Consider the following 26,696-nt stretch of genomic DNA (forward strand, 5'->3'; position numbering starts at 1 on the left):
GACTGAAAACTAGGCTTCCTGACTTCCTAGTCTCAGTGTTCTTTCCTTTGCAAAGTTCTAGAACTTTTTTTAAAATCTCATTTCTTTACACTTCCTATTTGTTTCTATTACAAGCAGGCCAGATCAGCTTAATTGTAGGACTGAAAGATAGAAGTGTCAACAGTCTTTTTTTTTTATTTGAATACTTGCAAATTTAATCTTTTTTTAATAATTTTTATTGACAGAACCCATGCTTGGGTAATTTTTTTACATTATCCCTTGCACTCACTTCTGTTCCGATTTTTCCCTTCTTTCCCTCCACCCTCTCTCCCCCAGATGGCAAGCTGTCCTATATGTGTTAAATATGTCACAGTATTTCCTAGATACAATATATGTGTGCAGAACCGAACAGTTCTCTTGTTGCTCAGGGAGAAATGGATTCAGAAGGTATAAAAAACCCGGGAAGAAAAACAAAAATGCAAGCAGTTGACATTCATTTCCCAGTGCTCTTTCTTTGGGCGTAGCTGCTTCTGTCCATCCTTGATTAATTGGAACTGAGTTAAATATTCTCTTTGTCGAAGAAATCCTCTTCCATCAGAATACATCCTCACACAGTATTGTTGTTGAGGTATATAATGATCTCCTGGTTCTGCTCATTTTGAAGGGTCAACAGTCTTGAGGGCAAGAATAGCCTCTCACATAAAAGTTGCTTCTGGCTAGTAGCATGAAACTGGGGGAAATAGGCCTCCTTTCCAGTTCTACATACAAAGTCATACCATTTCTATCTTGAAAGATTATTATAGATCTAGAGAGATACTAAGGGTCAGAGGTAGTATTTGACCTAGGTCCTCTAATGCCAGAGCCAATCAATACTCATCTACTTGAAGAAGAGCCAAATGAGAAATCTTTAGATGTAGCAGTATTATTACAAGGGAATGATATTTTGGGGTGGCTTTTAAATGAGATTTTATATGTATGTATATATTAATATATACATATATATATATATAGAAAACATATGTACATATACATATATTGACATAAGTCCTGTGGAAACATTTAAAAATTTCCTTTTTAATCCTAGAAATATTAGGAAATTACATTTTTTTCCAGTCTTTCCAGACTTTTCATTTACACATGGGAGTAAAACAAAAAATTATAGCTTTTCTTGGGGAAATAGATTAAGGGACTGATTAAACTTAGATAAGATCAAGGTCTTTTTTCCCCTTAAAGCTCTGGTCACTAATATTAAAAGGGAGGCACACTCTCTACCTTCTGGTCAATTTAAATTCTAATACAAATTAAGGGGAACAGTACAGAATAAATTGGGTGGGTCTTGAGTGGTTCAACTTTTTGAAATTTTAATCTGGACTGTATTTTAAGCTACCTTGGATAGTTAGCTGGTGCAGTAGATACAGTGCCAAGCCTGGAGTCAGAAAGACCCATTTTCCTAAGTTCAAATCTCAGACACTTACTAGCTAGATAACCCTAGGCATGTCACATAACTGTTTGCTTCAGTTTCCTCATCTGTAAAATAGGAAAGGAAACAGCAAACCCCTCCAGTATCTTTACCAAGAAAACCTCAAATAGAGTTAGAGAATAAGACTTGGCAGAAAAAATGAGTGGGCAACAATGAAATTTCTTTGTTCGAGATTCCTATAAATGAAATTAAAATTGTCTTGGGGACAGAAAATTATGTTAGAAGGCATGGAGACTATGCCAGTTTGGGCATCTTGGTTATTAAATTAGTATTGAATAAAATTGTTTCTGTCAAGGCTTGAGCTTAAAAACATAGAGCACAGGATTAGCATTGATAATTTTTTTCTTCAACAACCTTAATATAAATATATATAAAAAGAAATTATGACTACTGTTATTATTGCAATTGTTACTTCCTTGTATAACTGATGTTCCCTTAGGTTACATATGTTTATATCTCTGAGAAAGACAGGTATGTTGGGGTTGTGCTACTGAGCTATTCTGGGGTTTTGGCCACACAAAATGATTTCGGATTCATAGGTTTAGAAGTGATCTTAAGCCACTTATCTAATCTCATTTTATATTTAGGGAAATTAAAGAATGCAAAGATGATGTCATCAAAAGTCTGTATAATTAGAGCTATTTTTTTTTCAGTAGCAATATATGGTTTTAATTTGGACCATAAGGAAAAGTTAGTGCTGCAGAGTCAATGTCGTTGAATTGTGGTGATGGAGAAGACTTTTGAGAGTCCCTTAGACGATCAGTAGATCAAATACTCAGTACTTAAAGAAATTAATTAAATTTATTTACTGAAAGGTCAAATACTGAAACTGAAGTTTAAATACTTTGGTGACATAATTGGGGAGACAGAACTCACTGGAAAAGACCCTGATGTTGGAAAAGATTGAAGGCAAAAGGAAAAGGATACAGCAGAGGATAAAATGGATAGTGCCATGGAAGCCATGAACATGAGTTTGGGCAGACTTAGGGAGATAGTGAAAAATAGAAAGGGCTGGGGAGTTATGAAGAGTTAGACATGATAAAGAACTCAACAATAACAAGACCCTTAGAGAAGTGGTACCCAGCCTTATCTGAACATCCTATACTTCTCTCCCAAATTTCAAGGATTATGTAATTCTCTTTTTGTCATTTAAAGTATTAACATAATTTAGGCAAGATTGCTTACCTTTCCTGTCCATTTTGAACTCTTATTCAATTATTAAGGACTGTGTTATGAAGAGGAATATGATGTTCAACTGAGTATTTCATAAAATCACAGGATCGTAAAGATTTCTTAAAAAATCTTAAAATCAGCTATTTCAATTCATTTATTTCATAGGTGAGATCTAGGAAGTATTTTGCCCAAGGATATGCACTTAGTTTTTGAGGAAGCCAGACTAGAAACTAGGCAAAGAATTATACTATGAAAGCAAAGACTCTCTCTTTGTCTCCAGTTCCCCCTTTTTCCTTCCCGACCCTCTCTTTTTCTTCTAGGGTGGAGCCCGAGGCTGCAGTACCCTCTGGAAAGAGACCTAATTTCTTCTTCTAGTTTTGCCTCTTTTGGCCTCAGGCTTTGCTCTCTTTGAAGTTTATATCTGAGCAGCTGAGGGTACCAGTGGGATATAAATTACCACAACAAAACCGTCAGACCTGCCCGGGGCCAAATGTTATTAGCACCAAGGGTAAATACCTAGCCCATTCTCTTGGATTTTCTACTAATGACATAAGAATATCTCAGATTGAAACATTTCTATTCCAACTCACAATCAAATAATTCTCTAGAAGGATCAGAAAGAAGTCATTAGAGACAAGGTCTCAGTTACTAGGGGAACACTTAGAAGAAAAAAATAATTTTGTGGGCTTGATAACTTGAATAATGATGAGTATTTCCTAAGTGTCTTCAATTTAATAAACCCCTTGATGTCTGATTTGCTTTGAAACTCTAAGTAGCAATACTAAGAGAAGAACAGAAATTTAAAGAAAGAGCTGGAAGAGGAGTAACATGTACCATACTCACTTCAGATTTTCTTCGAAGGGCTTTCTTCAAAGTACTTTGTTGTTGTGTAGTCATTTTTAATTGAGTCTGACTCTTTGTGATCCCATTTGGGATTATCTTGGCAAAGATACTGAAGTGGTTTGCCATTTCCTTCTCCAGCTCATTTTACAGATGAGGAAACTGAGGCAGACAGGGTTAAGTGACTTGCCAGTCTAGTAAATGTCTAAGGTCAAATTTGTACTTGAATCTCCCTGATTCCAGGCTCAGCACTCTATCCACTGTGCCATCTTGCTGCCTTGAAGCCAAGTTATGCTGTGGTTCAAGGGCTCACTATTTGCCTTTTATAGTTGCATTGAAGGTCTCACAGCTAGTCTGATGATCCATGGGCTTCTGAACCAGGACATAGACCTTTCTTAAAATTCTTCTAAAATATCTTCCACTAGAAATTTATTACACTCCAAATATCTGTGGGTACTGTCACTCCAAAACAAACACATCCAGAGGCTTGATCTGGTGTTGATCTGAGGGAAGCCAGGAAGAGCTCAAGCAAAGTCCTGTCTACTTTCTGTCATCTTGTCTAATTGTTTGTAACCTGCTCATGCTTTCAATAACATACCAAAATTTAAGGGATGCAGTTAAAGCAAGTCTTGGGGGAAATTTTTTATCTCTAGATGCTTACTTGCAATAAAATAAAGAAAAAGAAAGTCAATATTTCCATTTCACTTAGATTATCAGAGTTATTAGCATACAGTTGTTCTATTTATTGTTCTAATTGTCTCTTCATGGGTGGTAAGTTCTCCCTTTTCATTTCTGATACTAGTACTTTGATATTCTTCTTTCCTTTTTTTAATCAACTAAATATTTGTCTATTTTGTTTTTTTTTAATAAAACCAACTCAGTTTTCTTTCACTTTTATTCATCTCCCCTTTTATTTTCAGAATTTCAAATTTAGTATTTCATTGAAGTTTTAAAATTTGTTGTTTTTTTAGCTTTTTTTAATTACAAACCCAATTCATTGACTTTCTTTTTCTCGTTACAGCAAGTCAACATCAGGATAATACACCATGACCAAGGAGGATTTATACCAGGAATGCAGGGCTATTTCAATATTAGAAAAACTGTTAGCATAATTGATTTTACCAATAACCAAATTAACTGAAATCATATTGTTATCTCAACAGATGCAGAAAACGCATCTGATAAAATTCAACACTCATTTCTATTAAAAAAAACAGTAGAGAATATAGGAATAAATGGAGTTTTCCTTAAAATGATCAGTAGCATGTATTTAAAATTATTAGCAAGCATGTTATATAATGGGGATAAACTAGAATCATTCCCAATAAGATCAGGAGTGAAGCAAGGTTGCCCACTATCACCATTATTATTCAATATTGTATTAGAAATGTTAGCTTTGGCAATAAGAAAAGAAAAAAAAATAAAAAAATTAGAAGCAGTAATGAGAAAACAAAATTATCACTCTTTGCAGATGATATGATAGTATACTTAGAGAACCCTAGGGAATCAACTAAAAAACTACTAGAAACAGTTAACAACTTTAGCAAAGTTGCAGGATACAAAATAAATCCACATAAATCATCAGCATTTCTATATATTACCAACAAAGCCCAGCAGCAAGAGTCACAAAGAGAAATTCCATTTAAAATAACTGTAGATAATATAAAATGTCCTGCCAAGACATAGTCAGAAACTATATGAATATAATTGTAAAGCACTTTCCATACAAAATAAACAATCTAAACAATTGGAAAAATATCAATAGCTCATGGGTAAGCCAAGCTGATATAATAAAAATTATAATTCTACCTAAATTAATCTATTTATTCAGTGATACACCAATCAAACTACCAAGAAATTAAGTTACAGAGCTAGAAAAAATAATAAACTTCATCCATATGGAAGAACAAAAGGTCAAGAATTTCAAGGGAATTAATGGGGGAAAAAAGGCAAATAAAGGTGTAATGTAAAACTACATTACAAAACCATTGGGTATTATTGCTCTATAAGAAATAATCAGCAAGATGATTTCAGAGAGGTTTGGAGAGACTTACATGAACTTACTTTGAATAAAATGAGCAGAACCAGGAGAACATTGCAGCAACAAGAAGATACACTATGATCAGTTCTGATGGAACGTGGCTCTTTTCAATAGCAAGGAGATTTAAAAGGCCAGTTCCAATGGTCTTGTGATGAAGAAAGCCATCTGTACCCAAAGGCAAAAGTATAGGGACTGAGTGTAGCTAGCATTATAGTATTTTCACCTTTTTTATTGTTGTTTGCTTGCTTTTTATTTTTTCTCATTTTTTCCTTTTTGACCTGATTTTTTTTGTGCACCATGATAATTGTGGAAATATGTATAGAAGAATTGCACATGTTTAACTTATTGGATTACTTGCTGTCTAAGGGAGAGGATGAGGAGAAGGGAAGGAAAAAAATTTTGGAACACAAGATTTTGCAAAGATGAATGTTGAAAATTATCTATGCATATGTTTTGAAAATAAACAGCTTTAATCAAAAAAAAAAAAAAAAAGGAAAAGAAAATGACACTAACATATGGTTGGTGGAGTTGTGAACTAATTAAACCACTCTGGAGAAGAATTTGAACTATGCCCAAAGGGCTATTGGACTGTGCATACCCTTTGATCCAGCCATTTTTTAATTGGGCCTGTATCCCACAGAGATCATAAAAAAGGGAAATATACAAAAATGTTTGTGGCAGCCCTTTTTGTAGTGGCAAGAAACTGGATAAGTGGATGCCCATCAGCTGGAGAGTGTCTGAATAATTTACAGTATATGAATGCTATGGAATACTATTGTTCTGTAAGAGAGGATCAGCAGGAGGATTTCAGAGAGGCCTGGAGAGACTGACATGAACTGATGCTGAGTTAAGAAATAGAACCAAGATTACACAAAGATCAATTCTGATGAATGTGGCTCTTTTCAACAATGAAATGATTCAGGCAAGTTCCAACAGACTTGTGATGGAGAGAGCCATCTGCATCCAGAGAGAAGACTTGTGGGGACTGTATGTGGATCACAATATAATATTTTCACCTTCCTTACTGTTTGCTTGATTTTTGTTTTCTTTCTCATTTTTTTTTTTGCTTTTCGATCAGATTTTCTTGTGCAGCATGATAAATGTGGAAATATGTATAGAAGAATCACACATGTTTAACATATATTGGATTACTTGCTGTCATAGGGAAGGATTGAGGAGAAGGAAGAAAAAATTTGGAACACAAATTGCAAGGGTGAATGCTGACAACTATGTATGCATATATTTTGAAAATAAAAAGCTAAAAATCTTTTTTTTAAGTATCATTGAAACAAGATCTATATTTCCTTCAGCTCTCTTGTATCCTCCACATATAAAAATATCCACTGTAAAAATTAAGTATAGCCAAAGACATACTTCTACATTTTGTGTCAGAAAATATACATCTCACTTTGTACTTACAGTCCCTTATCTCTCTACAAAGGGGGAAGAATAATTCATTATATATCCACAAGAGTTGGGTTTATTTATAATAGATAGTAATTGGTCATTTGTATTACTTACTGTTCATAAGTCTTTCAAAGTTGTTTTCCTTTACAATGTTGTAGTCTTTGTGTAAATTTGCTTATTGCAGTACAAAAGAATTCGAAAAATTCAGTCCTCTCAGGTTTTTCTAAATCTATTTCTTTTATTATTTTCTAAAATACAATAATACTTCTTTACATTCATGTACTATAATTTGTTCAGAGATTTGCCAATTGATGGGAACCTATGTCATTTTATTTGGGGGCCAGCAAAAAAAGCATTGATAGAATTATTTTGATAATATGCTTTTTTTTTCTTTGTTCTTTTTGGTATATAGGCTTAATAAAGATATTATTGAGTCCAAGAATATGCAAAGTCTGATAACTTTTGCTATAATTCTGAATTTATTTCCAGAATTTATTTGACCAAACTCACACCTCATAGTGCTAGGTGTATGTCCTCTCATAGCCTCTCCAACAGTTGCTAGTTTCCTTTGTTATTATTGTTTCTAATCTCTTTTGAGAATCATTTGTTTATATTGTCTGATAATTTATATTTGGGAAAATGGATCTTGTTTTATATTTGTATCAATTCATTCACTATCTATGATAAAAAACCTTTATTAAAACAACTTACTACAAAGATTGCTCTTCTACTACCACATATATATGATTCTCTAAAAATTCTACCTGTATTGATTTTCTTTGTGCAACATAATTTGATTTTTTAAAATTAAAATTGTCCATTAAAAAAATTAGAGTCTGCTTATCCGGGACACTTCACTATTCATCTTAACATCCCAGGGTCACAATTCTATAGCCAGCTCATAGAGGTCATTTATTTCAAACCCCTTATTTTAGATAAAGTGTTCAAACTGTTACCCACCAAATTGACTCAGATGACTAACATTAGATGATACTGATGTGGCTGATATAGATACCAGGTGATGGCAGGCACAAAAAACTGGGATGCAATCATGTGAAGAATTCACAATGGCCATTCTCTTTGGCAAAAGGTAGATTAATTTAGGGGAATGGATTACAGGGAAAAGGAAGGGATTCAACAGACACCAGGAATGGTAAATATGAAATAGAGTTTGAGGAACAAAGAAAGGAAATAAATTAATGATGGAAAGGGCAAGTTCCCTAATGGAATGTGCCATTTACCAGCAGAAAGGAAACACCCATGAGGTTGGGGCAGGCATCCTGAAAGGGACTTAGCACCCCAAAAGAGTTAAGAGGAGAAGTGGGGTCAAGAAAGAGACACCACATGGCATAGTGGGATTAAGAGAAACCACATGGCAAGGGCAGGGGTAAGGAGAAAGACACAACAAGCCAGAGTGCAGTGACAGACTGACCCAAAGGAGGACAGTGAGTATGTCACAGGCATAAGTAAGTTTTATAGGGAAAATTTAACCTCAGGGACATGACTGGGATTTCTGACAGGACACAGCAAGACAAGGCTGCCCAAAACCCCTACAGAGGATAGCCTCAGGGATTTTCTATAACTTCAATTTCTTATTGGAGGACCTCCTTAGAGACTAAACCATGGAGCTAACTAACCTCTATCAGAACCATCTCCCTGCCTGCCCCAAGGATTAATTCTTCACTTTCAGTCCAACATACCCACCATTCAGGAGCTCATCAATACTTTCTGATTGCATAATTCATATTTAGCATTAAGTAGATATTAAATTAGAGTTAAACATTTTAAATATCTTATGTAATAGACTTTCAAATATAATCTTATCTGATCCTTGCCAATCTTGGGAAGTAGGTGCTATTATCATCCCCGTTTTATACATAAGGAAACTGAGCAACAAAAGATTAAGTAGCTTGCCCAGAGTTACACAGCTAGTTAAGCATTAGAGTCCAGATTTGAAATCAGGTCTTCTGGTCCAGTACCCTATTCATCACACCACTTTGCTTCCCCTAATAAACTCTAAGAGATTATTTTTTAATCTCATGTTTGGGAAAAGAACATCTAACATACAAAATAAATTCAGATAACACACATCTGTTTGGAAAATTATCCCAAACACCATAATATAATTTCATGATATGAAAAATACTGTTGTGAACCTTCTCCAAAACTCCAAAAATATATTAGTATGGCTCCTTAGGATGAATAGTTGTGCTATTAACTAATAGTTGTGCTATTAACAAGCCACAGATTAGTGAGTTATTATTTTTTTCTTTTCAACTCAAAAGTATTCAATGGCAGGATTAGACAAGGGTAATTACACCATCTGGATGAGTTTGTTTAAATCTGGCTTGTGTTTCTGTTCTTTCACTCAATAAACTTTTTGTCTTTGAATATTGGAACTAGAATGGATCTTTATTTTCCGTATGAGAATACAAAATTACTGACTGACAGTCACTGATCAGTGGGCATTAGCTTCCGTGGAACATGTCATAGCCAAAGATCAATGTGGAGACATATGAGCAGAAAGGATCCTATCTATTCTACTGACAACTATTTATCTGTCTTTTGAAATTAAAGTCTTCTATTTTCTATCTATAAGGAAGAAAGTTTTAATTAGCGAGTATGTAGAACTGCACAAGAGGAAGTTTCAGTCAATATTATGCCATGCTATTACTTTACTATGAAAACATGAGTTCTTATTCAAGCTACAAAATAATCTACTACACAAAGAATTTTTAAACAAATTAATTAATAAATTTCCAAATAGCTCAATTTAGGGAACAATGAATTTTCAGACACTTACTTGCCCTGTTTGCCTCAGTTTTTAATCTATAAATAAATTTCCAAATAGCTCTATTTAGGGAACAATGAATTTTCAGACACTTACTTGCCCTGTTTGCCTCAGTTTTTAATCTATAAAATAAGCTGGAGAAGGAAATGGCAAACTGCTCCAGTATCTTTGCCAAGAAAACTCCAAATGGGGTCGTAAAAAGTAGGACACCACTGAAATGACTCAATAAAAACTCTGCAAAATATTAGAAAGACTACTGCTCTTAAGAATCAGTGTTTAATGACATCAGCAAAAGTGTGACTTTGGTTAACCTACCTAACTTCTCTGTGCTCCAGTTTTTGTTTTTATCACAGGTTAATATTACTGAGGTAAGAATTGCTAACTCTGGGGAAAGATAGCCCATTTGGTGTCTTTGTAAATCCAGGTGAACACTATCACAGTTTATACCTTCAAAATGTCAAAAGAATAAAAATTAATAAATCCCAATGTTCTTAACTATTATAAAAATTTTTTTAAAGAGTGGAAAAAAATGGTCATCAATAGGTTAAAAACATGGTATTACAAAATAATATAATTTGGACAGCCAGATTTGGAACTTAATAGCTGAGCATTTAACATTCTATAAATTTTTTCCTTTCTTCCTGACATAATTCTGAACTGTCTTAGTCATTCTGTAACTGGGCTAGAATTCACTAAACAATTATATATCTACTCTTTGCTCTTGACTGCTTCATTTAGTTAACAATCCATTTCCTCAAGTTTATAACTTGTCCATCTCTTACATTTACCCTCTAAAGTCCAATAGTCAAGAACTAAGTTTATTTTCAGTTGAAATCCCAGATCAGCTTTTTTATTTAGTCAGTGGTATCATAAAATAGAATGGTTTTTTGCCCCACATTTGTTCAATATTGGACATACTGGATCAATTTTCTGCAAGAATGATTCCAGTTTCAAAACTAATTCTAGCTGAAATAGAACTGTCCTATAATTCTAAAGCAAACTCAAATTCCTCACCCAAAACATACAGTAAAAGTTAACTTATGCTTAATGTTATAATTTGCTGTAATTTGTATAATTTGATCATCATTTAATAAGAGGCAGATTCTCATAGGGTATTAGTATGCATCTTAATAATATGCTATTTTTAACTTATTTCTGATATTTATTAGTTGTCATTAGTGTCTGGGACTTTTATTTAAGACACATAAGATTAGTCACTGTTAATAAAAAATGTAGACTTAAGGTAACTAAAGCTACACAGGAGAAAATGCTTTTAGAATTTTCCTTAATTACTAATATCTTTTTTTTTAACATCTTGCTATTCTTTAGTACATTTTCTAGTAAATAAATTCCCATTAGTACCAGCTTGATATGTCAGAAGAATATTGAAGAGAAGATGCCCTTTAGCAGGGATTCTAAACCTTTTTTTTTTTTGTGTGTGTGTGTGTTAAAGTCTTTCCTTGAAGATTATCTCAAATTTATCCTCTCTATAGATAGTTTGTACATAGTTTGCATAGTCTCATTCATATGACTATGAATTCCTTGAGAGAAGCTACTTTCTCTTGCTCTTGGTTTTTATTCTTAGGGTTTAGTTTAATCCCTGACATATAGTTGGCACTTGCTTGTTGATTTGACTTGACTTGTGGAACCCTTTGGCATTCTGGTAAAGTTTGTGAATCCTTTCTCAGAATAATATTTTTAAATGCATAAAACAAAATACAAGTAATTATAGAAGCCAATTAAACAGAAATAAAGATGTAACTTTCCCCCATCTAAGTCCACTGATCCCTAAAATTTATTCACAGATCTCCCCACCACCCAGGGCCTTATCCTTTAGATAGATGAGAAACTCAGGACTTGCATATAGTTTAGAAAGTAGAGGGAGTAAAAAATATTTAGGAATCATACAAAGATAAATTGAAGCCATGAGATTAGAAGATATATGCTCATGAAAGATATAATGGCATAACATATACTACTTTTTGAAGTCTACACACTAGAAAATCAATCAAACAGTAAATCAAACTCTGTATGTGGCATTTGTCAATTTCTAAGGTATAACTGCTCACACTGAAAAATTAACAATAGATTCTCCTGGGCACTATACAAATGTTTGTTTTTTTCCCTCCTAAGTAGAACTACTATATGAATAAATTTTACTTTGGGTCAAAAAGGGGGAAAATTTGCTCAATAACTATTTCTATTCAAATATATATATTTTTTAAATCTCACCTTTGTATGGCACTTTGTATCCATAGAATTGAGATTCACAACTATCCTTTGAGATAGTCACTACTAATATTATTATCCTATTCTTAAAGATGAGAAGGTCTGTGACTTGTCTATGATGACATAGCTAATGAGGTACATAAGAGGTACTTGAACTCAAGTCTTTTGAACTTTTAAGCCTTATACTCTGACTCCTATACCACCCATGTATGTGTGTGTCTGTGTGTGTGTATATATATATATATATATATATATATATATATATATATATATAGTATTCATTCAACAAACATTTATTGAGCACCTACCATCTGCACAACCTTAAATTATTAATAATCTTCTATTTTAATGATAATGGTCGCAAACTTTAACAAGACTAGAATTTATTACAATACCAAGAAAAAAACTTTAATTTAATTTCAAGTAAATAAATCCTTCAAGAAGAAAAACCCTGAAATTTTTTAAATATAGAGAGGGAAAAAATCTAGAATTCCTGCTCCTTTTATGGAGCTTATGAACTTTAACAAATGTATGATTACAATATAAAATTAAAGAAAAAATGGAAGAAACATGTTTTTAACAAAAGGAAAAAACATAGTAATGAGTAAAAGTGAGAAGCATAAGAAATGTGTTTCATTTTGGTAAGAATGATACAGTACCTTAAAATGGCAATTCAGTGCTTAGATAAAGCATGTACTAAGAATCAATTATGTAAATGGTAGATGAGAATTCTTGCAGCTAAAAGAAGCTGCTCTGTTGTAAAAATAGGTGACTAGTTTCTTCCTTAGGACATAAAATTACTATGATCATTTTACACTGTTAAGCAAGCTAATGCTTAAGTTTTACTGCCTTTAGAAAGGTAAATTTTCTAAGTTAAAGGAGGCCTTAATGGACTTGTTCTCCCAATTTTTGATGCAAATTATTTTTGATTAAAGAATAAAGTAAGGGAGGCGGAGCCAAGATGGCAGAATAAAGGTAGGAATTTGCCCAATCTCTCCCCAAAACTGCTTCAAATTCCTTTAAATAATGACTCTAAACAAAATTTTGACAGACTAGAACATTTTCTAGATGAAAAGAATGTAGAAGGTCAACAGGAAATGTCTGTGATAATAGGGTGGGAGTTCAGAGTGCAGTCGAGACACAGGCTATACCAGTGCAGCCCCAGACCCAACCAACCCCAGTCCCAGCCCCAGTCCTGGCCTGAGCCCTAGTCAGATCTCTGAATCAGGGGCAGTACTGATGGTTTCAAACCTGGCAGCCCAGAGACACCAAAGAGGACCTGGAAGGTCAGCAGAGGTCTGTGGAACTAGGTTGGAAGCCTAGGGCATAATCCCAAAACAGTCTGCTCTGCACCAGCCCCACTTGGCCCAGGCCCCCGACTGGGAAGAAGGACTTCTGAATCAGCAGTGGCCGAGGGTTCTTTTAGCCTCTATTGTAGAATCTGGGGTCTGTGGCAATAGGGTGGGAGTCTGGTGTGCAGTCCCAGTGCAGGCCCCACCAATACAGTCCTGGCCCTGATCCCTTAGCAAAGAAGAACTCTGTTGAGTTAGCATACCAGATTTTACAGCTACAGGGAGTCAGGGACACATCTAACAGCTCCAGGGCAGAAAAGAGTGCCTGTGATCAGATCCCTAGAAGGAACTCTGAAAGCAGCTGAGCAAAACCCCTGACGATTGGGACACTGCACTCTCCATCATAGGCTAGAAAATGAGCAGAAAACAAAAGTTTCTGATCATTGAAAGTTACCATGGTGACAAGGAAGATCAAAACACTCATTCAGAAGATGATAATAAAGAGAAAGCTGCTATATCCAAAGCCTCCAAGAAAAATAAAAATTGGGCTCAAGCCATGGAAAAGCTTAAAAGGGACTTTGAAAATGAGGAAAAAATAGGAAAAGAATTGAGAGTGGGTACAAAAGGAAATGCAAAAAGCGAATGTGAAGAATGAAAAGAATGCTTTAAAAAGCAAAATTGGTCATTTGGGAAGGGAGGTGTAAAAGCTCACTGAGGAAAATAATTCTTAAAAAATAGAACTGAGCAAATGGAAGCTAATGATTTTATGAAAAATCAAGATACAATAAAGCAAAACAAAAAAAAATTAAAGTTATGGGGAAAATGTGAAATATCTCATTGGAAAAACAACTGATCTGGAAAACAGATGCAGAAGAGATAATTTTTAAATTATTGTTCTACCTGAAAGTCATGATCAAAAAAAAAAAAAAAAAGAGCTTCAACATAATTTTTCCAGAAACTATCAAAGAAAACTGTGCTGATATTCTAGAATCAGAGGATAAAATAGAAATTGAAAGAATTCACTGGGAAAACTGTCCTGATATTCTAGAATCAGAGGATAAAATAGATTTACTGATCACTTCTTGAAAGAGATGCCAAAATGAAAACTCCCAGAAATATTACAGTGAAACTCTGGAATTCCCAGGTCAAGGAGAAAATATTGCAAGCATCCAAAAAGAAACAATTCAAATACAGTGGAGCCAGTCAGGATAATACAAGATTTAGCAGCTTCTACATTAAAGGAGTGGAGTGCTTGGAATATAATATTTCAGAGAGCAGTGGAGCTAGGAATGCAACTAAGAATCATCTTGCCAGCAAAACTGATTCTAATCCTTCAGAGGAAAAAGTGGTCATTCCATGAAACAGAGGATTTTCAAATACAGGACTCTAGAGAAACATAAGGAGGTAATCAGGAAAGTGTTATCATAAGGAACCTAATAAGGTTTATCTGTTTACATTCCTACATGGGAGGAGGATGCTTGTAACTCATTAGAATGTTCTCATTATTATGGCAGTTTAGAAGGAGTATATATAGACAGAGGGCATTCATGTAAGTTAAATATGAAGGGATAATATGGGTTTTTTTTTTTTTTTTTTGATGAAATTAAGGGTCAAGAGAGGAATGTTCTGGAAGAAAAGGAGAGGGAGAAGTGGAATGGTGCAAGTTATCTGCCTTAAAAAAGAGGCAAGAAAAAGCTTTTACAGTGGAAAGGAAAAGGGAGAGGAGAGGGTGAGTGAGTGAAACTTACTCTCATCTGAATTAGTTCAAATAGGAAATAACATACATTCTCAATAGGGTATGAATCTATCTTATCCTGCAGGAAATGGAAGGGGAATGGGATATGGGAAGGAGGAAGAGTGGTAAAAGAGAGGGCACATTGGGGAAGAGTGGTCAGTAGTAAAACACTTTTGAGGAGGAACAGGGTGAAAGGAGACAGATAAATGGGGGAAAATAAAATTAGCAATAGTAATTGTAAAAAAAAGTTTGGAAGCTAGTTCTCTGATGGAATATTCTCTGGGAAATGACGACAGGATGCTCTCGGGGGATAAAAACAAACAACAAACCAAGAAAGTCCTCTATGAACAAAGTGAAATATACTGTACACAAAGTAATAGCAATTTTCTGGGATGACCAGATATAAATGACTTTGTTATTCTCAGTAGTGCAATCATCCACAACTATTCTGAAAGACTTTCAGTGAAAAATCCTATCGATATCCAGAGAAAGGAACTGATTATATCTGAATACATACTGAAGGATTCTCTCTCTCTCTCTCTCTTTTTTTAAACTTAATTTTTCTTGAGGGTTTTTTATTTTTATTAGGGAAGATCTTTTTTTTTCCACAACTTGACTTTTATGAAAATGTTTTTTATATAACTTCACAAATGGTTTCTTAATTGTGGATGGGGATAAAGGAGAGAACTTAGGACTCAAAATTTTTAGAAACAAATGTAATTTTTTTAATGTAACTGGGGAAATATTAAATAAAGAAAAAGAAAAAATTCAATAACACAAAAAGAATGGTGAGACAGAGTCTGTCTCATCATTAATGATTTTCAATAAAAGACTTCTATGTCTGCAAAAAAAAAATAAAATGAATATTGTGTATATCTACTTTGAAATTACTTTGTACTAACAAATATAATTTGGCCTGATTTGGGAATTAATGAAAGAATTCCATCAAGGTGTTCTCAGATGAGCTGCTAAGGATGTGGAGGGAATCACTTCTTTACATCCAGTATGAGTCAAATGAAGTTTTCCATATATATGTTCTCTAAATAACCTTTTAACCAGACCTACCAATGCAAGTTTTGCATATGGCTACTGAAGTAACTATTCTCATGGCAAATAATTTATTAACTATGTATGTTTCTTGAAAAAAGGCCAAGAAGGGGCAGTTAGGCAGCTCAGTAGATAGAGCACCAGCCCTGAAGTCAGGAGGACCCCAGTTCAAATTTAATATCAGACACTTAACACTTCCTAACTGTGTGACCCTGGGCAAGTCACTTAACCTCAATTGCCTCAGCAAGGGAAAAAAAAAGAGAAGGGGGGGGGAAAGAGTTAAAAATCCATAAAAATGTATTACTTCCCAAGATGAAAACTCTCTGTATCTGTTCAAATTGCAATCAGAATTTCAAGCAAATAAGTTAGTTGAACTGGTGACTTCAATTAACCTTCTAAAAAAGAACAGTTTGTTTAGATCATAATTTAGAGGTCAAATTAGCTTGTTCTCTTAGTACAGGATTATTACCAATTTGTCGATAAACTAACAAAATTAGGATGTATTTCTTATTCATCATTTCCTACTAATAGGGAGTCTTTTATGATTTCATATGAACTACTGTCACCTAAAAAGAAAAGTTAAATAGAAAGATTGTAAGGCAATGGAGCAATGAGTCACACTCATTACTATTAACCTTTCATTGGGAGACCTCCTACAGCTTCTCAATTGCCAAGAAATAGTTAAAAAAAAAAAAAAAAACATGGAAGGCAATCTGATTTTGTATGGTTTTTCCTGAGGCTGAAGAGTTCTGTTATCTTGTCATGTTACCAGAGGGTAATGAGGTCCTAAACTGATAAGTAGAGTTCTGACATTTATACTGTCCTAGAAGATTTTTTGTCTAAAATTTCCTGTGGCCAAGTACAAAGGGTAACCTTATTAGTCAAGATGCATTTGGGCCAGGTGTTTGGACAAAGGTCATTCCCATCACATAGAAAAAAGAACAAAGTTAGACATAGCCACTCAATGTCAAAAGCTTCCTGCTAGTTTGTTTTTTTCCTTCTCAAAGCAGCAGTACAATCTCTTTTTGAGAGCATTCGCCATAAAAATGTGATACAACCTCTGTTCATATGTTCCAACCATATTTCTGAGAAGCCTCCTCTGAATCTTCGCTAAGTACATATGCGCGCACGCACATACACACACACACACACACACACACACACTGAGTTTGTTGGATGCACAAGAAATTTACACATAATTCAAGATAACCCCACATCTTAATTCTTTCAGTAAAGGCTAATAATGCAAAATAATGCTGATTCCCTAAAAACCTACCTTCATGTTTCTCCCTTTATCCTCAATTTCTTCTCTGCCTCCAAACCAAAACTTGTACTTCAATCATCATTCTCATTCTGCTTTAATGTTATTCTACTTACTCCTTTAAACTAGGTAAAACTCTTACTCTGGGGAAAGGCCATGGAGAGATGTCAGGGAGTCTAGGATCTTGGATGGAAGAAAAAATAGATCTTTATTTTCACTAAGTTCTAATTGAAATTTGGCATTTCTTTGAATTATTTAAAATAATTCCAAAAAATATTAAGAACCCCTATTTTCACCTTAATTTATTTTGGGAAAGGGATATATTCTAGACCAGTGATTCTATCCCTATAGGAAATTTCCTCTACAAATATATATCAGAACCTGGAATGCAGCTTATAATCTTGGAGGGCTTTCTAGGGCACTAAGATTTTAAGCAACTTGCCAACCATCCTATAGACAGTATTTATCAGAAGCGAGATCTGAATATTAATAAAACTAGCTACCTATTATGTACCAGGCACCATGTTAAGCACTTTAAAAATATTATCTCATTTGAACCTCACGAAAACCCTGAGAGATAAGTAATATTATTATTTATAGATGAAGAAACTGAGGGAAAATGAAGTTAAGTGACTTGCTCTAGTTGTTATTATTTGTCTTTTTTAGTCATGTCTGATTCTTTGTTGACCCCATTTGGAGTTTTCTTGGCAAAAATACTGGAGTGCTTTACCCTTTCCTTTTCCAGCTCATGGGGAAATTGAAGCAAAGAGGGACATGTGACTTGCCAAAGAGGGACTTCACACAGCTAGTAAGTATCTGAAGCCACATTTGAATTCAGGAAGATGACTCTTTCTTAACCTCAAGCTCAGCGCTCTCTCCAATGCACCAGCCAGCTACCCTAAGTTTTCCAGCAAGAGTCCACTGCACTAGGCAAACTTAAGGTTCTCAAAACGGCATACCACCCTCATATTTTGTGTTCTATCTTTTCTCCCCCAACCAAACATGAACATGGCTGCCTAAAATTTCTTGACTAGACTTGGAACAGGCTTTCATATCTGTTAATCATAATGCTCCAAACTCATTATATATTTATGTTTAACTTGGGATTAGATAAGGAGTCCTATAAGTTTAGAGGAAAAATTCTAATACATCTCACAGACCACTGTTGGCAACTGATGTGACAAATCTTAAGAAGTGTCTCCTGTCTCACAGGGATCTTCTGACCCCAGTATAACACAGAAGACATACAAAAGAAGTGATTTGTGGCTTACGGGGGTGATCATAAACTGGTTTTATATGACCACTAAAACATGAAAATGCTTATTAAAAAAACTGACATCAAAAACTTAAAAGTATAAACAAAAAGAATCAAGCTCATATCAGAGTCTCAAAATTTTTAATCTACTTTAAATATTCTAATAAAACACATTCCTAAAACAATATAAAATTTACAAAGTAATTTCACACATGCATAATAACAAATATATCCACAGAAAGATATATATAAGGCTTGGGCTGTGGTAATATCTGCTCCAGGGTGTGCCCACATGGACACACCCAAACAATGGCTTTTCCCATCCACCTCTCTTCAGGACTTCAAAACCTTATCTCTGCTGCTACCTCACCCTGGAACATCCAGACCTGCTGTGCCTTTTCAAACTCAAATATTCCTCTGTAAGGCCTGCCCCCTTCTCCCATTGGTGAGTTCCTCCTAGAGTCTCCTTTCAGAAGAGAGGTTCAGCTGACCCCCAACTCCAATTACTTCAGTTTCTGTATTTCAAAAGCCTACTCTTAGGAACCTTCATTGCCTATTCCCTATTAAAAATGTCTTTCTTTTTTCTTCTCGCTATATCCGTAATTAATCCTCCCTCCCTCTCTCCTTTTCTTCCTTCTTTCTTCCATTGTTTCTTTTCCTATTTCTTTTTTTCTCTTCTTTTCCTTCTTTCTTTTTTCTTTCTTCTCTTTCTTCCCTTTTTTCTTTTCCTTCCATTCTTTCAAACAACAATTAAACAACATTGTTATAGTCATGTTGTAAGGGTAGATGACTTTTGTGCTTTTAATCAAAGAGTATTTTATCTCCTTATGGAAAAGGAGAAGTAAGTAATAATTTGCCAAAGCAATGAAGGTCAGTGGAAGTTGATGAGGAATCACATAAATGATAAAATGTCAACAATCCTAAATGCTAGCAGAGTTTTATATTCAAGCACAATTTAACAAGTTCAGTGAAAACATTGAGGCATCGACAAACTTTTGGAACTAGTTTCAACTGTCCAAAGTTTCTTTTGCCTTCTAAAAATGCAATTAATAGTACACATTTACATATACTTTCTTAGCAACAAGAACACCTCCAGAATCTAATACCAATTAATCTCTCTATTACAAGATGGATTTGAAATTTAAGTCATTCTAATTTTTTTTTTTAAGGCTTTGTTTAGAATGGTTCTCCACGTGTAGTTCAGGCACCCCTGGGAGTCTCCAATACCCTTTTAAAGCATCTGCAAAGTTAAAATCATTTGTATAATAATATTTAAATGCTATAAGTTCTAAAATGGTAAATATTAATAGATATAATCCACATAAATAAAAGCTACTGGAAGGGGGGATCCTCAATAATGTTTAAGAGGTCCTGAAATCTAAAAGCTTGAGAAGCCCAAGCTTAGAATACTGAATGAATGAAACATTAGGAGAACCTATATTCTAGTCCAACCCTGCCTGATCACTCATTACCTATGTGACTTTTGTGACTCATTTAAACTGTCTGGACCTCAAGATCACCTTAGAAAGATAATAGAAAAGGGAAGGGAAAAGAGAAAGGAGTTAGAATACATTTTCTCTATGGTCTTAGTTCTATTATTCTAAGAGTCTCTAAAAATTTGGACCTGTCTGCAAAAAATAAATCTACCAAAAGGATGCTTTCTAAGTTCCTATGAGCAAATTAGGAATGTCCTGTCATAACTATTTAAATCCTTATACTAGACTTTCTTATTGGAAAGTAATTCTAGAGTTAAAAATAATCATTAAAGCAAAGGATAAAGAACTAGTTAATATTTAAATAGTGTCAACTTTATCAGTAAGTCCTATTCCCATTCACTAAGCATAGAAATTAAATGCGGATGGGGGGAAAAGGGGAGGGGAAGTGTGGAAAAGGGGTAGCAATAAATTATTATTGTCCAATGTCCAATAATAAGCAAGAATTACATTTCTTTAAATTTTAAAAACCAATATTGCCACCTAGTGGTAATCTGAATTTCAAAATTCAAAAAATTAAGCAAATTATAAATAACTTTAAAATGAAAAGGGATAGGAAGAAGTATATATTCCATATTTTTTATGCAAAGATCTTTATAAATTATCAATCCCATTTAAAATAAGCTATTTTCTAATTTCAAAATGAAAATTAAAAATATTAATACATTGTAAATAGTGTAAATACATACTCAAATTCTTGACTAAAGAGACAATATTAGTTTATAGTGGCCTCTGATATATTTGCTATTTAAGAAATTGTTAGAAAGTAAAAAGCTAATTCAGAATCTGTTTTCTGCCAACAATTTGTAATTATCCTGAGAATAATCTACCAAAAACAATGATTAGATATCTCCTAATCACGTCAGAAGCAGCACAACTTAGAGCATAAGGACCTGGTGGCCTCAGAGTTAGGAAAACTGGGATCTGATATATACTTATCTGTTCTCAGACTACTTAACTGGCTAAGGTTATAAAATGGTGAAGGAATTATAGATCTGAATGAAGCTAAAGAAATTTCCCCACAGGAAGGTCAAGAGAATGATAAAACCACAAATCTGATTCCAAAAAGAATAAAAAAAGGAAGCAACCTGTGTGTTGGTTGCTGTGTAGAAAAAAAAAGAGGTTCAATCAATAGGCTAGAGGCATGTAAAAAGATCATCCGAAATTCAAAATAACATTGAATGCCATGTGAGCAGCTCAGAGGATCCCTATAGGTTAAGGTGGTAAGGAAATGGGCTTAAAAGATGGATAAGGTCTAAGTAAGTGAAGATAGTAGAAAAGAGCATTTTAAAGTTATAAAAATGGCAAGAGCAATGGTGTAGAAGTGGGAAGTACACATAGTATACTCAAGGGACAATAAATAGTCCAATTAAGAATATCTTTAGTCCATAAATAAAAGTTTAGAAGTCAAAAGAATTCTTTTGAAAGTAATTTAGAAGTTTATTTCCAAACTATCAAAGAATTACTTAACTTTGTTTTTGGCTCATACCTGATTTTTCTAGTAATAGCAATTACTATCATTTATGTAGCAATTTATATACCTATCTCATTTGAGCCTCATGGTAACCCTCTTAAGTAGATACTATAGGAATTATTAATCCCCATTTTACAGATGAAGCAAGTAAGACTCAGAAAAGCTAAGCAACTTATTTCTTGTCACACTGCAAATGAGTGTTAGGGGCAGAATGTGAACCCAGGACTTCAAGACTCCAGGTCCAATACTCTTTTTCCCTAAACCATACAACTACAATGCATTGCAAAATTATTATTTCCCTTTCCCCCCAATTTAAGCTTTTAAACAACAGTTCTATTTAGGAAGCAACAAGCTATAGAATGAATTCTAGGTTTGGTGTAAAAGGATCTGGATTCAAATACTGACTTTGCAACCTTAGATAAATCATTTAATCTTTCTGAACCTCTCTCAATTTCCTTATCTGTAAAGTAAGGAGAAAGGACTTGGTAAGGTCTTAAGTCTTGTTCAGCTCTAAATATCATAAGGGAGCTAACTAATTCTAGATGTTATTAAAAGAATACTTGTATTTCTTTTGATAAAATGCAATGTCCTTTTATGATATAGATATGAATATCTGAAACCTGAATCTGGAAGGGCCAAAACAGAGAAAGAAAACTATAGACTAATTTCCCAAATGAACACTGATAAAATACAATGTAGCCAGCTCTGATCTCTGTAATGGATACAACTGAGTATAACTAGTATAGCTCAAATAGGGAAAGTGGAAAGGGATGGAATTCATAATCAAAAAAGTTGAAGATAAAACACCTTTCTGCTAAACCAAGAAGGATGCATGCTGGGAAGATTAGGAGTTGAAACTAACTATATATAGCCCCAACTAGCACATAGATAATGCATATAACAGAAGGGCAGTGTCCATCAATGTTACTGTCAATCAAGAAATTTTTCCTCAGAGGTATGGACAATAAAGTAAATTCAATTTAATTCTATGAACTCTTGATTAGATGTAATTTGCAAATTATCTAGGCTACTGGTTTCTCCCTGTTCTCCTTGATGTCTACCTTTCCTCTTATAAAAGAGGCAGAGAAAATTAAAGGAAAAGAAACCCATACCAGTCCAGTTGGCTCTTTATTAACAGCTCAAATGGAATGGTAAAAGTTTAGTGAGAAGGCTCACCTAAAATGAGTCATTTATTTTTCAGATTTTATAATAAAGATAAATTAATCATGCTTCCCCTGTCTTCTATTCCCAAAGATAATCAAAGTCTGAACAGTAGCCAGGAATTCTACCTTCTCTTTAAAATACAATCATAGGTAGTATGATATAGAGATAATAGGAGACAGCTAATTTAGACAATTCCATGTTCTGAGAAAACACTTCCCTGCCTCCCCTCCACACACACCCCTTCCATGGATATCAATAACTTACAGAAGTGATAAGGTTGAACAAAACAATATTTTAATTCATTCAACAATTACTAGTTACCTAAGTATAAAATAACTTGAGAAAATGTTAAACATTAAGTATAGCCATTATTCATTGGCTTTTATATGAATCAATAAAACAGTCAATAATGCTGCTCCTTTTTCCATAAGGCATCCTCTTCCTTCTTGTCACCACCCCAATAACCAAAGAAGAATCCTCTACTAGAATATGTACATACACATTTCCTTTGCAAAAGAGCTCTTCAGTAATAAAATAAACAAGACAGAGGCATGTTGAGTAACTCAAATCCAATACCATCTAGAAAAATAATAGCAATGCAAGGGCATTATTTTATAGAACTTCAGTCAAAATATCTTTACTATTAATAGAAAGACTATGACATATTGGATGAGGAAGTACATAAGTTTGTATATTCCTCTCAGAATAACACCTAAAAATAGGCATTTTGTGACCCAGGCCAAATGTACAAGTTATAGTGGGTTGAAAGAAGTAATCATAATTAATAAGATAATAATGGTAATAACAATAGCAATGACTGATATCATAGGCACTTAATAAATATTTATGGATTGACTGATTGATCTAAGAGCAGGCCTGGGGAAGATGCATCAAAAGAGGTATTTTGCTCCCAAATTACAAATTAAATTATAATTAATCACAAATGCTAATTAAAGCTAACTTTAAAATTAAAGGAAATAAAAATAATCATGTGGCCAAAATGAATCAAATTTTATTGCAAACATGCAAAAATGTCTATGAATGAAATGTTATATATTCTGAATCTGATCATCCAATTTTCATATTTTCCTTTCTAAAAATTCTTTTCTACATCCTTGTACTATACTTCATGCTAAATTTCAAACCCAACATTCTCTTTATACCTTTCAGAAGGTAGTCATTCTAAAAACACTGGTGATATAATGGAAATTTTAAAGCGTAAACATCCAGTACTAAGTGAACACAATACATGTCAATCCAGACATTTTAATGAGAGTCGACCATATATGAAAGAACTAGTGCTTCAGAAAACCCAAATATCCCCAAGCACATGCAGAATAAACATTCAGTCCTTACAGCTTCTGCCTACCTGGGTAAGATCGGCAGCCTGTTTTAAGATGTTTTGCTCTAATTGCTTTGCTCTCTCTGCATGAAAAGAATTACTTTGACTCTGGATGACAAATACAACTTCTTTTAAGTCTGTGAATCAGAAAATAGGAATATTAGGGGCGTTGTTTTTTCCATTGCCAAGGTAAATGTGACAAGTAAGAAAGCAACACAAGACACCATGAAGGAAATCAATAATTATTAAGTATAAAGGTAATAGGTTTGTAAAGTATTTTACAAATATGATCTCAGTTAATATCCACAACAACCCTAAGGGACAGGTGCTATTATTAGCTTCAATTTACAAATGAGGAAATTGAGGTGGAGAGATTTACTTGTTCAAGGTCACATAGCTAACAAGTGTCTGAGACATTATTTGAACTTACTCCAAGTCTTCGGTTCTGTCTAGTCACTGTGCCACTTAGCTAGCTGCCTTATTTGTAATCAGAATCCCTGTAAAATTTTACAATGCTCTTCCAAATTTCCAATGGCTGACCAAAAGGGAACAAGCATCAGGGAAAGAAGATCACTGTAATCATGCCAGGTCTGAGTAGATGACCTGTTCATTTTTTTGAGAAATGTGTCATCCAACACATTCAATGATATATGTATTCATGTGGAATTATCTGCAATTTTCTGAAAACCCACCTGCCTCATGTACCTGAGAATTTAACTTGAGACAAGAACATCAGAACAGGTGCCCCGTGATCCCCAAACCAGACTCCAGGAATCTTGGGGAAAACCTGAAGTATACTGCTACCGAATAAAAGCAGTATGTTGCTCCTATCTCCCTAAACTTCCAAAGCTTTTCACAAAGATATCTCTAATCCCTGAGATCTCCCAATAGTCGGGTAGTCAGGATTAAGCATTATCTCCATGAAAACAGCAATATAAAAATGTGTCAGTACTTGGTGCTTACAGAGGAAATGTTGCATAAAGCACATCTAAAATAACCCTGATGGTATTTGCATCCAATTGAAATGCCTGGATAAGATGAGTCTACTTGCCTAGGAGGAGAAAAGTCCTTTATGCTAGAAAGTCTCAAAAATTAGTCACTAAGTCCCCTGCTGCTTCTCTGGCTGGCAGATGAGAGAAATCCAATTAGGCATTTCCTCCTTCAATCTGATAATATAGAAATCAACCAACAATCAACTAAAATGTCGTAACTGGGCATTATTCTCTGCCAGACATCATGTCAAGGGCTATACAAATAGAAAAAGTCCCTGTCCTCAAGGAGTTACCATTCTACAGTGGTACAATGTTATTCCTAGACCCCAAGGGGCTTTGTCTACCTCCTTTCAGAAACTGGTTACCTCTTTTTCAATAGTGCAGGCCTTGGATCACTCTCCTCCATAAAATACAGCTAGCTTTTTTTCCCCTCTCTTTTTTTCTCTCTGTCTTTCCATTTCTATAGCCTGAATAACTTTACCATTCTCTTTTCTTACTGAGTCTTTAGAAAGAGGTATATACAAGAAGTTGGACTTGCCCTAGGAGGATGCCAGGACCTGCCGTCCCAACTCAGCCTGAGTGTGTATAATATTACGGCGTGGAATGTAATTTTATAGAATTCTCTTTTATTGTTCTGCATTTGTGGACCTCTATCAACCAACTGCTCAATTAGCTATTTTGCATATAAAATTCTAATCTAAATTCTAAACATTGCCCCCAAATGTTCTCAGACGAAAATCTAATAAAAATTTAATACAGGAAAATTCCATGTTGATAGCTATGTGTAAACACACACAGGTTCTTTATTCAATTCAATATATATAAATAATATATATATATTTCTATGTTAAAATATATAAATCTACATGGGAACTATTTCTTTTTAAATTTTGTTAAAGTTAGAAGTGCAATGTGATCTCAGATCCATTGTTCCAAAGTATATCAGTTTCTATTCAGCAAAGCCTGATCATATTTGCAAACACACTGCCACTCCTTATGATGAGATATTCTCTTGAGCCTCCATTTTCTTCTCTGTAAAATGGTCATGCTATTTGTCCTGTCCATAATAGTTGTGTTCATCAAAGGAAATAATTTTGAAATACCAAACTGCTCTCTTTATACATGTGAGCTCCAGTCTTTCTCTTTGATGGCACCATTTCTACAGGATCAGCGGTGAGAAGCATCTTCAGCAATAGACAACTGCACTTAAGACTCAAGAAGATTTAGATTGAATTTCACCTCAGATACTTCCCAGCTGTGTGATCCTGGGCAAATTACTTAACTTCTCTCAATCTCAATTTTCTCTTCCTTTGAAATGAGAAGGCTAGTCTCATTTAAGCTAACTTTTTAAGGTCTCTTCAAGCTCTAAATTTATGGCCCTATAAATAGCTGTTGCTTCTGTTTTCCAAAGAGCATGAAGATCATGTGCTTTTTTTTCTATATGCAGGATAACTTCAACATTGTTGGTAAGTAAGAAGTATTACTGCAACCTTTATGTACAATTTGATGGAAACCAGTAATAGCCCTAATGAATTCATTATATGATAAGGCTCATGGGTCATTTCAATAAAAAGAAGAAGAAGAAGAAAGATGAAGAAAGAAGAAGGAAGAGGAAGGAAGAGGAAGGAAGAGGAAGGAAGAGGAAGGAAGAGGAAGGAAGAAGAAGGAAGAAGAAGGAAGAAGAAGGAAGAAGAAGGAAGA

General features: G+C 34.2%; 1 protein-coding gene across 3 annotated transcripts in view; it reads right to left on the bottom strand.

The window, feature by feature from the left end:
* Positions 1 to 26,696, bottom strand: part of B3GLCT (beta 3-glucosyltransferase) — a 128,426-nt gene that overhangs the window by 67,000 nt on the left and 34,730 nt on the right. For all 3 annotated transcript variants that reach the window (XM_031960738.1, XM_031960736.1, XM_031960737.1), the window contains exon 4: positions 24,031 to 24,140. In XM_031960738.1, coding sequence (XP_031816598.1) covers positions 24,031 to 24,140 — 110 coding nt within the window. The remainder of the gene's footprint in view (positions 1 to 24,030; positions 24,141 to 26,696) is intronic.

The sequence above is a fragment of the Sarcophilus harrisii genome, chromosome 3, assembly GCF_902635505.1.
Source record: "Sarcophilus harrisii chromosome 3, mSarHar1.11, whole genome shotgun sequence".
NCBI lineage: Eukaryota > Metazoa > Chordata > Mammalia > Dasyuromorphia > Dasyuridae > Sarcophilus > Sarcophilus harrisii.